At 56.7% G+C, this 12,016-nt stretch overlaps 1 protein-coding gene across 2 annotated transcripts in view; it reads right to left on the reverse strand.

The window, feature by feature from the left end:
* The window catches only part of SUSD4 (sushi domain containing 4), a 90,399-nt gene extending 86,479 nt beyond the window's left edge, over positions 1–3,920 (reverse strand). For both annotated transcript variants that reach the window (XM_045797121.2, XM_045797112.2), the window contains exons 1-2: positions 3,797–3,920; positions 3,199–3,393 (exon numbers count right to left, since the gene is read on the reverse strand). In XM_045797121.2, coding sequence (XP_045653077.1) covers positions 3,199–3,358 — 160 coding nt within the window. In that variant the 5' untranslated portion in view covers positions 3,359–3,393; positions 3,797–3,920. The remainder of the gene's footprint in view (positions 1–3,198; positions 3,394–3,796) is intronic.
* Positions 3,921–12,016: the final 8,096 nt, after the last annotated feature.

Consider the following 12,016-nt stretch of genomic DNA (forward strand, 5'->3'; position numbering starts at 1 on the left):
GAAGGCCTGGAAGATTCCGGTGCTGTCCACCTGCACTTACTGCGTGACTACACGGTTTTCGTCCACACACCAAGCCCTGAAATAAGGCAGCACCAACCCCGGTTTACCGACGGCGACGCTAGGCTTCCAAAGTCCAAGGCCCCAAAGCTATGGAGTTGCAGAGCCCCGGCCTGCATTCCTGACAACGCAGGGATGTGCTCATGAATCCGGCTTCGGGGACCGACTTACAGAGCAAATTCTGAGCCCTCTTCCCTTCAGGTAAACACCCAGCGGGTCTCTGGAGAGAGAGAAGCAGCTAAAACCACGCTCCCCGCAGACTCTGGGGACAGCGGGTCCTGTGTCTCCCCGCAAACTTGGTGTCAGTCCTCTAAGGGTATTTGGTCTTAGTGGCCCCAGATGAGGGCCATTTTCCCTAACTTACAAAAGACAACCTGGAAAGAGCCACCCAAAAGTCACCTCGAGCCAACTCAGGCTCCCAGATTCTCTCCTAGAACTCGGAGAATTGAAGTGAGTCTGCCGTTCTAGGACAAAGCGTCTCCTTTTTGACAGATTTCTTTCCCCCTTCATCTGATCGTCTTCTCAGTTTCTCCCTTTCTAATTTGGACTTTCTCTGTAATACACGCATTGGACACATACTTTTTTCCCCTAGCTCAGACTATAGTATCTTACTATTGTGCTCTTTCTTTTCCTGGTGAAAGCAATCAAAAATGAAAATCCACAATTTAAAACAGTATCTATTAAACATGCACCTTTTTTGTGAATAAAAAATAAAAGGGGGGCGCCTGGGTGGCACAGCGGTTAAGCATCTGCCTTCGGCTCAGGGCGTGATCCTGGCGTTCTGGGATCGAGCCCCACATCAGGCTCCTCCGCTATGAGCCTGCTTCTTCCTCTCCCACTCCCCTGCTTGTGTTCCCTCTCTCGCTGGCTGTCTCTATCTCTGTCAAATAAATAAATAAAATCTTTAAAAAAATAAAAATAAAAAATAAAAGGAAAGCACTCTGGGAGGGCTGGTTTTCAGCTCTGTGAATCACGGGAAGATTATGCGGCCTCTGCTCCCCCCTGGGCCCTTGCATTTGGTAACGGAGCGATTCTGGGGTCAGAAACAACATGTTTAAGGACACCTCAGTCCAAAGCACCACTTATCAGCATGGTGCTTGAACCATTATCCACACATCACCTGGGAGCTTGCTGGAAATGTGGACTCTTCCACCCCTCACCCCAGACCAACTGAACGAGAACCAGCCTTTCAGTAAGATCGCAGGTGATGGTACGCACACCCGGGTCCTAGAAGCCCAGGTCTAGAATTAGGGGATTTGCTTTCATTACCATCCTGGAGCCACGACGTGAGTTTCTACCCTTAGAAAGAAGTCTCTGTATAGCGTACTCCCTGGAACCCCCCACCACCCTCTCCACCCAAGCGGTCTATTCACAGGGGAATCGTGAAATGATAAATCCTCTCCCAGAAATCACCCTCGCAGCCTGAAGGAGTTCAGCGTGAAACAGAGGTGGTGCTAGCCTTTCTGCAGCGCGTGAGCGCCTGAGAACGAACAGCGCTGAACCCACGGCTCATAGGCAACCCTTCCTCCCTGCTTCTCCTTCAAGGCCTGGATGCTGCTGCTTGCCGTCTTCTCTCTCTGGAGAGAGGGATAAGGGGCTAACGTGAGCCCGAGGGGGCCGGGCCATGCACTGAGCTCTGAGATCCTTCAGGAGAATCTCTGTGAACATGAACAGCAGAACCAGGAGCACAGCCCCTTGAGAACTCACGCGTCCAGGAACAGTGGGCAAGAGAACCCCAACGATCCATCACCTACACGGGGGAAATGGACCGAGGAGATGGAAGGATGGTATGGAGCTGGTTGGAGGAGTCAAAGCTAGAAGGGGGGAGGGGGGAGCAAAGAAGGAAGGGAGAGGCCCAGCCCCACTCATGCTCTCCTGCCCACCTGCCCACCTGCCCACCCACCCGAGAAGCAGAGCTAACTCGGGAGCATCCAACCAGAGCCCCACAGGCCACACAGCGGCTGGCCTGGCCTCCCATTTGACCACGTCCTCTGTGAGAAGGACACCCGCCTCAGAGACGTTACTACAGAACTAAGAGCACCCAAAAAGTCACCCCTTGTTAGAAAACCAAACAAAGCCAAAACCGGGCCCCTAAGGCGAAGCAAGTATCCACTCACTAATTCTGACACCTGCACACCCAGAAAGCTCCCTTATGCTCCAGACATTCGGATCTCTGCACAATGCCCGAGTTCTGGATTGCTCTGCTTTCCCTCCCCCACGGTTACTAGTTTTCCCCTCATGTCCCTCCTTCTTCACCTTCACGCTCTGAAACAGCAATATTTTAAGCAGGAAATGGTTTATTTATAGCAATCGATACCTGCTTTTCCACCAATTATCATGTATTTATGTATGAACAGTAGTTCAACTCCAAAACATGAGTCTGCCCTTTCGCAGGTCCACATGAGCAAGCTTTCCCAGAAATCGGGAACCGACAGCGATGAGCTCCCAAATGCAGCCCGGGACTCCATCCGTCCTCCTCCACCGCGGCCCACAGAGCGCCCTCTCCCAAAACCCAGCACAGGTAGGGTCAGCCACCGATGCGGACCAAGGCTATGAATTTTATTTCAGCCAGCTTCCCCTTCACACACACGCACTTGACTGTATTCCCCTGTAAATCAGACATGGAGAGGCAAAGCCATCCTCCAGAAGCACCCCTGCGGGGACCCCTCTGCGCCCCTCCCCCACACGCAGCTGTGCGGGAACACCCGCCTCCCGAGGAAAGACAAAGTTAACTTCCGGACAGACCCGTCCCTCCGCGCCAGCCTGGCCCGGTGCTCAGACCTTCCACACTCACGAGGGGGTAGGGGGTTGGCAACTTGCCCTGGCCCCTGTCTGACACCTGGCCTCTGTCCGCGGAGGGCACCGACACGCGGCAAAGGCCCACAAACACGCGCCGACCACAGAAACGCCCTCTCCCCCTCTGGCTCTCCGGTGGCCCAAGTGAGAATAATAGGCCGGCTCATAGTGCCCCCTTCGGAGGAGCCAGGGTGAGCGGCCCGTGGGCAGCTCCAGCCACGATGCGGCTGTGTGTGCGCCCGGGGCGCACCGCACGCAGGCATCTGGGGGAACTCCGGGGGTCCCTGCGGAGAGTGGTCTCAGACCGGCGCCCTCCCCCGCGGCGCGGGCCCTGTGGTCACTCACCGCCCGTGAGCTGTGCGGGGCCGAAGCACAGCGCCAGCTGGATCCACAGGACGGCGGCCAGCAGCCTGCGGGGGGGCGGCGGCTGCGGCGGCGGCGGCGGCTGCTGCTGCTGCTGCTCCAGAAATCCGTCTCCCGGGCTCGGGTTCATTCCATGATGCATCTTTCGTCCACGCACCGCATCCGGCTCGCAGGCGCCTGCAACCGAGAGTGGACGCGGCGGTGCCCGGGCCAAGGGGCCGCCCCTCCTCCGCCCCCCGTCCCTGAGGGAACCCCCGACCCCCACCAGCATCACCCTCCGCCTCCCACCCCTCCCCCGGCGCGCGCAGCGGGAGGCAGCGCCGCGGGGCGCCGCGCGGGCGGACGGCGGGGGAGGGGCGGCCGGGCCGGGGTCGCGCGGGGACCGCGGCCGCCAAGTCCGCAGCCTCCCCGCGTCTCCTGCTGGACCAGCACTTTTCCCCGGGCCTATACGTGTCACTCTCGGGCACCTGGCGGCGCGGCAGCGGGTCCCCGCGCGACCCCCTCGCCCCGGGTCCTGCCCCGGGGTCGCAGGGGTCCCGGCGCCGCGGCCCCTCCCCGGCCCGCGAGCTCCCGCGCTTACCTGCGGGGCTCCTCGGGCAACCTCCTTCCCGCCTCCGCCGCCTCCCCTCGCCGCTCCGACCCGCATCTGTGCGCGACCTCTGCCGCAGCCGCCGCCGCCGCGCGAGCCAGACGGAAGCCTCGGCGGCGCCCGCCCCCCGCCCGCGCCCCCCCCCTCCGGCTCCCGGGGCGCTCGGGCGCGGGGGGTGGGGACGCCGGCCCGGCCGCGCGCCCGCCACCTGAGCTCGCGAGCGCGGCGGCGCGGACAGGAGCGGGAGCGCGCGGCGGGCGGGGGCGCGCACGGTTACGAGCCCTGCCGCCGGAGCGGGCGCGCGAGGGGGCGGCGCCTCCGCGGCTCCGCGACCAATGGGAAGCCCGCGCGCCTGCACCTGTCAGCCCCGCGGCCTGCGCGCGGCGCAGGACCAAGTCCCGCCCGGGAACCGGGACCCGCGTGCGCGGCCGGGCGGCCTCCCACCCCCGCGGAGGGACCTGCGACACGTCCATCCTCGATCCCCGCCAGGGCTCCGCGTGTCCCCTGGGGCCCGCGTGGCGACCGAGACTCTTCCCCCTCCCCGCGCACCCCGGCGTTTGTCCTTCGGGATCCACGGGGGCGCAGGTCCGAGGCCCGCGCCTTGGAGACGCCCCGGCCCCTCGGCCCCTCGTGGCGTCTGCGCCGTCTGCGCTGGGGTCGCTGTGCCGCGGGGAAACTGGGGGTGGGGGGCGGTCCGTGCAGCTGCGGAAGGCTGGTTACCCCCAGAAGGGAGGCCTCTGGAGGGGTGGGTCGCAACCCAAGGAAGTCGGGGTGTTTGCTCCCAGTCCTGAGGGGACTCCCGCGGTGCGGCCCACTTCCCCCCATCCCATTCTCGACCCCCCCGTCGCCCCAGGTGCCCCGCCAGAAGCTGGCCTCTCTCTAGTTGAGGGGTGGACTAAGGAGGTGGTGCTGGCAGACAGCACTTGACAACCAGTGGCACCCCATCATTCCGCAGCAGTCTGTGCACTGAAAACCTTGTTTCTGATACCACCACCGAATCATCCCTTGCTTCAATCGGCTGTCTCAAAATCTCACGCGCTGATGGTCGTTCTGAAATTATAGTTTACTGTGTCTTTTACTGGGAGTAATCTTAAATTCTTTCAGGATAGGTTAACTTTTAGTAGGTAAGTCAAGCTCAGTGTTTGTATTTATTTGTTTATGCTTTGTCAAATGGAGATGGCATCTTTGCATGTAGTAGGTTTGAGATTTTGACTGGCACAAGTTCATTCCTACTAACGCTGCTACTTTGGGGGGGTTGGCATCTGAGCTGGGCCCCCTCCCACATTTCCGAGGTCTTATAACCGACCTCTGCTGTTTGAATACTTATTTCATTTTTTTCTCAGTAAATTTTCTAAAGCTTTTCTACTAGCCATCAAATCAACAAAGCTGAAAAATATTTGACCGTGCACATGTTTTTACAGTAGTAAGAGATGAATCTATGTACTACTGAACTCTGTTCTCCAACCAAAGTGCAATCCATTTGTACAGAGACTATCAGGATTGAAAGGAACCCGCACGTTTTTCTGGTCCAAACACGGGATCTATGCTGGAGTCCCCTGACATTTCTAATGAGCCGTCATTCGACCTCTTGGAATACTTCTTGAGGAAGCCTTCTATCTGCCAACAACTCTTAGAAAAGCCTCCCCGGCAAAGCTTGTTTCTGACCAGCACATGATGAGACTGACAAGTTATTTTGAATAATTTTCTTCTATTCATGCAACTTAAGAAGACAAACATTAGGGTGGCTGCCACAACACACCAGTTTGCGGGGTTTCTGCGGTACCTCCTGTGTTCGTCCGCTGAGGGAGCCCTAACCACATACCCCTGGGGGGGGGGGGCGTGCACAAGACAGGTCTGTTTTCTCAGTTTTGGAGGCTGAATGCTCACGATCAAGGTGTTGGCTGGTGTGGTTTCTTCTGAGGCCTCTCTCCCCAGCGTGAGGACGGCCACCTTCTTCCTGTGTCCTCCAGTGGTCTCTGTGTGTGCACCCTGGTGTGTCCCCCTCCACGTCCTCTTATAAAAACACCATTCTACCAACCCCATTTAAACATGATTACCTCTTTCAAGGTCCTCTCTCCAAATGTAATCACATTCTGAGGTACCGGGGGCTAGGGCTTCAACATATCAATTTTGAGGGGACACAATTCAACCCATAACATCTCACAACAAAAATGAGAAATCCTACAAATGGGGATGATGAAGGGGAGGGAGGTTAATCCATTGATTCAGGAGCACCGAGCCAGTGAAGGCCTCCAGTAAACCCCATGCTCCTCTCTTCCACCTCAAGGGTTCTACCAAATGAATTATCCTGAATATATTATAATATGTACTCTTCTCCGGAAGAGGAAGAGAATAGGGTGGATGGGGCGCAGGCAAGAGCATCACTGACTCACTGCTAAGTGGGAAAACCACTTCTTCAATCTCCCTTCTGCTCTCATACAGAATGTCATCTCCAAAACCAATGTCAGTGCGCAGAAGTGTTCACACAAAGCCTTGGGGTCTCCTCGGAAACCAGGAGAGCTCCACAGGCTTTTCTGGGGTGATCAGAGGCCCCCCTCGGGTTCCAGCCCTTTCCTCCACCTACAAAGTTCTTTGCTGTTTTCCCTCACTTTTCCCTTCCATCCCCCAGCCTCTCCCTGCCCACCCATGAGTATTTTTCAAAACTTACTTCTTTTTGGAGGAAAAAACTAGGCTTTCACTTCCAGTGGCCAACAGTATTTCATTCAGGATGTATTACTTGAGCACCAGCTGTGAACGGGGCACTGTACTAGGCGCTGGGGATGTGAGAGTGAACACAGACACAAAACATCTCTGTCCTTCGAGAACTTACATTCCAGTGCAGGAAGACATGCTGAGCCGACGAAGGAAAGCACTGGGTCTCTTAGATGCTAGGCAGAACAATGAATATATAATACGATAGATACATAATAAATATAAATAATAAACCAGGGAATGCGTGGAGGAGAGGCGAAGGTCAAGTCCAGGCTAAGTCGTGGAAACAGAGCGATCCCGTTCACGGCAACTTAGGACGTTACTCCTCTCAGCGTCTCTGCTCCAAAGAGTCACTCAGGGACCCGCATGCCTTCTGCATTGTGGCTCTGCCCTCCCCTAAGATAACATCTTCTCACATATAGTTGAAGCCAGGTCACTGGCACATCCAGGGTCCAGACTGAGGGAAAATGGTCAAGAAGGGAAACCTAAGGCAAACATTTCCTTTCAGGTGAGTGAGGAGAAGTTACCGAAATCACTCGCGGGAACCTGGTCACGCAGCTGTACCTGGTTACAAGGGGAGCTGGGAATGTCGTCTTTAGTGGATGACCAGAAAGAAGAAGAAGAAGCCTGGAGTGGTCAGGGGGGAGCTTCCAGTCCATCCCATGTTCTGTGCAAGGCAAGAGGTGGGATTTTTTAAATAAAGTAAACGGGGGAGCCCTCACGGGGGTGGGGGGCTTTCAAGGAAAGCCCTAGAGGAGGTAAAGGAGTGAGCCATACAGTTTTCTGAGGGGAAAGAATTTCCAGGCAGGAAACAGGAGGGACATTGGGGGGGCTGGATCAGGTGGGTGATGGGGAGCCCAGGGGCCTGAGGTCGAGAAGTCGCCTGGCCGAGGGGACCTCAGAGGCCTTGGCGATGATCCAGCTTCTACTCAGAGTGGGAAGAGAAGCCATGGGAGGTCTGTGACCAGGGATCTTGAATAGGAAGCGGCTGCAAGAGCTGATGTCCAGCATTGGGGCGACGCCACCACTCTGTGCCCTGCGGTCCCTTCTGCCTCCTTCCTGCATCCTCTCAGAGCTCCGGGGCTCTCACCTCCACCAAGCACTTCCCACACAGAACATGAGACAGACCGCCAGTTTCCCAACACCCATCTTCCATCCATCCCCCCACGACTGCGCGTGGCACAGACTGTGACCAAGGCCTGCCCATGCCTCTGACTAGATCTCAAGTCCTCAGGCAAGAACAGTGCTCACCTGTTTGGTCCACCAATGGCTGAGCACAAAGCTGGGAACAGAGTAATCAGGACTGGTCTTTCTGAATTACTTAGTTACTGTTAAGAGCTCAGAGCATGCTAGAACATTAGCCTAGCTTTGCACGGATGCCACGCCTGAACACAGATCTAGAATTTTCAAAGCATCTGATGCGCCCTCCGAGAGGAGAAGAGCTACAGCCCAGGGTGGGGAACAGGATGAGTGTGCCCAGTCACCTCTCGCTCACTCTGCTGCCATGCAGTGTGTCCTATTGGGTACCGACACGTTCCAGTCACCGTGCTAGGAATGGAGGTTACCGGAGGGGAGGAGACAGTCTCTGTCTTCAACGAGTCTGCGGGAAGAGCTGAGAAATAAATCTGCACTTAGTGTCATGGGACAGATGTAAGACTGGAAGTCACATAGGACCCTGGAGACAACCCGACCCAGGATGTCATATAAGTGTGTGTGGGTGCGGGGAGGAGGAAGGGCAGAGGAGGTGCAGGGAGGGTCCCAGGCACAGAGAACAGCCCCTGCAAAGACCAGGAGGGAGGGTGGGGCCAGAGACCAAGGGCAGAATGGAGAAACCAGGTTGGGAAGCACCCGGAAAACTTTGAGAAGCACAGAGCTGCAGGGAGGAGGCTTAGCGAGGCATGTGGGGGAATGCGGCTTGTGACTGGGGTCTGTGGAGGGGGAGCCAGGAAGGGACTGTTCCCTGCTGGCCCGCAGATACGTGAAAAGCACGCAGCATCATTAATCCATCGGAGCACGCCAGTGACGACAGCAGACAGTTTCACCTGTCACGTGGACTACAAATACAAGTGTGACGATACCGGGTGTTTAGTGACAACGCAGGGAAAAGGGAAGGAGTGTAAGTTGCTACATATTAACCATGTCTTTGTTTTCTGTGTTCTGCTGCATGGACACAGGGTGCTTGCTGACCCTGGAGACACAGCCCCTCCCGGGGCCAGCCGAGTCCTGGACGTAGTAAACCAGAGCCCACACATCCCACCACCCTGGCTCCCACACTCAGCCCCCGCCCCCGGCTTCTCCTGCCTCCCGGCCACCTGGGGCTTCCCTGTGTGCCCCTCAAGACTTTCGTGCCTCCTGTTTCTAGGGAACCATGAGTGTGACAATCTTTTTCCTTCCTGACAGTCATTTTCTTGTCTGCGCGTCTGAACACAGGGAACGGCAACATAGCCTGGGCACCCTTGAAGCTTGCATGCACCTCGGAGGGGGGCAGACCGAGCCTCGGCTGCACGCTCACTGTCCCTCCTGGAAGGAGCCCCGGGAGGTAAATGAAGAGGATCACACCTGGGAAGCAACTGAGGCATGTCCCGTACCTGGTAAGTGTTCCAGACACGTCCACGGCAGATATCCTGTGATGGTGGGAAATTGGGAACAGCCTGCTTCAGGGGAAGGCACTCGGGGGAGCCCTGCAGACCCGAGGCGGGAGTTAGGTCTCCATCTAATTGATGTCTCCCTAACGGACGAGCTGAGAGAAGACGGGTCCAGTGCCACAGAAGCGGCTCGCTCTCTCCCGGCCAGCCTGGGGCGGGAATGTGCAGCACAGGGACTGCGGAGCTGAAGTCGGGCTGCTCCATGCGGTCACTCAGGGGCACAGGCACAAAGCCACTTTGCTGTCTGCAGCTCATGACTTTCCGGAGCCTCTGGTCTTCAGCTGCCTTATAAGACTCGACGGTGGCAGGACCCAACACAAGTGACGCTCAGGTCAACGAAGGGCGGAATTCTCTGCTACTTTGAGCTCCAGACGAGAGAAGGTTGTCAGGCAGGGCCACACGGGGGGTTGTCCCCAGGGGCAGAGTCCCAACAAGCAGGAGTTCCAGCCTGCGGCTAATGTCTGGCAGGTGGGACGCAGTTAGCTGGATCCCATGGGCTCCCATGGATCAGTTCATCTGAATAATTTTTGAGGCTCTGGGACCTAGGGGTTACACCTGGTCCAATGAGAGCCAGTGCATAGCGCCCCAGAGTGTGGGTGCTCAGCGAGGGAAGCAGTTAGGGGTGTGGATTGAATCCACTGCTCGAGAAGGGCAGCTTCCCAAAACTGGGTCAAGAGAGCGCGATCAAAACATTTTTACATCAGCCCATAGGAAGGAGGGTGAGGCGTGCGGGCCATGCTTACAAGTGGCCCCCATCTATTGTGCTCACATTCCACTGGCCAACGAGTCACGGGGTCCCACACAGATGCATAGGGACCTGGGAGAGGCAGCCCCGGGGACAAGTTTCTGGAAGAGAAGGAAAACTCAGGTGTCAGTGGGCAATGAGCAGGCTCTGCAGAAAGGCTGTGAATTAATGTGAACTCACGTGTTTCTTTGCTTTTCTCCCCCTCCCCACCCCCTTCCTCATTTCTGGTTCTCCTGCTCTCGCGCAGCCTCCTTCAGGGTGAGGCCCATCACGCTCTCTTGCTTTTGGTTCTTTCCCCAGCAATGAGTTCTGCGTCCCGTGGGATTCTCACCCAAACAAGCCCCGAGTCATCTCAACACACAAAGACCGCTGCCACTTGGGAGCCCGGCATAAATACCCGATACGAAGAACATCATTTCAGTGTTAAATTTAGATCACAGGGGTGGGGTCAGGGGTGGGCAGCAGCGGCAGAAATGTCCTCTGGGCATTTCGCCTTTCTGTTTGATTCCGAATTGGATACATTTGCAGTTAGGTTGAACTTTGACCTCTGGATAGCAACACCGGGTTCTTGGATTACATCAAATACTGCACAGCTCACGAGGTGGTTTCTCGACCTCGCGCCCTGCCATCAAATCTTCCCTGTCTCGCGGACCAGGTAGGGTAAGCTGTGCCTTCAGAAAGACTTCCAGTGGTTAATTACATTAAAAATGCTATTTTCCTGACTCTTTTATTTCATCTCATCTATCACCGCCTGGTCTCCTGGTTTCTGTAAGACTCTTCCCTTTAAAGCCACTGTCAGCGTGGCACGAACACGGCCCTCAGGAAGGAGTGCTTCCTGTCCCGTGGGGTCACTGACCCGACATCCGCCCAGCACTCATTCAGCTCGGCTGTGACCTAACCCTGCAGCCCTTGCACACGCAGTCTGTTTCTTCGGTCCGCAAAGACGTGTTCCATCCTAGTGTGACGGAGTGCTGCTGAAGGCCCTGGGGGTCCAGGACGGAACAAAGCAATGACGCCAGTCCCCCCAGAGCTCACCTTCCACGGAGGGAGACTGGCAGTAACTCACCCCGTTCCCCATGCCTCCAACCCAGAAGGGATTTCCTTTACCCGGGACGTCCCCGCTGTTTCAGGACCTTTCTCCTGGCAATTGCTGCTGTCCACTGGGCATATCGAAGTGGACAGAGAGCAGGAACTAGGTCTTAATCTTGATTATGCCAAGGGCAGGGCTAATAAATGATTATCAGCTGAATGAATGAAGGAGTGTGTCTTTTCACAGAAACACAACCAGTGTGGCCAAGGCAGGCCCTGGACATACTTCAGTGAGTGATGGTGACGAAAGCAAGCGTGTCCACTCTCTCAGGGAACTTCCTGGCAGACAACTTGGTTAATATTCACGGAGCCCGGGGCGCCTGGGTGGCGCAGTCGTTAAGCCTCTGCCTTTGGCTCAGGGCGTGATCCTGGCGTCATGGGATCCAGCCCCACATCAGGCTCCTCCCCTATGAGCCTGCTTCTTCCTCTCCCACTCCCCCTGCTTGTGTTCCCTCTCTCGCTGGCTGTCTCTACCTCTGTCAAATAAATAAATAAAATCTTAAAAAAAAAAAAAATTCACGGAGCCCCCACGTGTAGCCCTGCAGTGGACCCATACCACCAAGGACAGGGGCAGGTGCTTTCGCGGGGCTTCGAGAGTCCTCGGGGGTGGGGGGCTGTCCATCTGGTCGGGGAGGTCAGGGAAGGCTTCCCCGGGACCAAGACTTGAAGAAGGAGCCCCGTTCCATGTGGAGAGGACAGTTACTGATATTGCCCCGAACGGTGGCCGTGCAGAGAGTAGACCAAGCTGCCTCTGTCCACTTCCTGCAGACAGCCGCGTGGCCGAGACCCTGCCGCAGCTCTACGTGCAGACGCCGAGGCTGGAATTGTGGGGCGCTGAGGTTGCCACCCAGCTGATGACTCCGGCAAAGGGCTCACGTGCACGGCGTGTTACCTACACACACATTCAGCAGACCCCTCGGGCCAGACCCCCGTGGCAGAGCGATCCTCCCTGGCTCCGAGCTTTCTGAAGAACACATTTCCTTTGAAGAGAAAGACCCCAGGCTCAATTTTAACCAACCA

Source organism: Ursus americanus, chromosome 2, assembly GCF_024610735.1.
Source record: "Ursus americanus isolate L20-20 chromosome 2, mUrsAme1.1.p, whole genome shotgun sequence".
In the NCBI taxonomy this organism is placed as follows: domain Eukaryota; kingdom Metazoa; phylum Chordata; class Mammalia; order Carnivora; family Ursidae; genus Ursus; species Ursus americanus.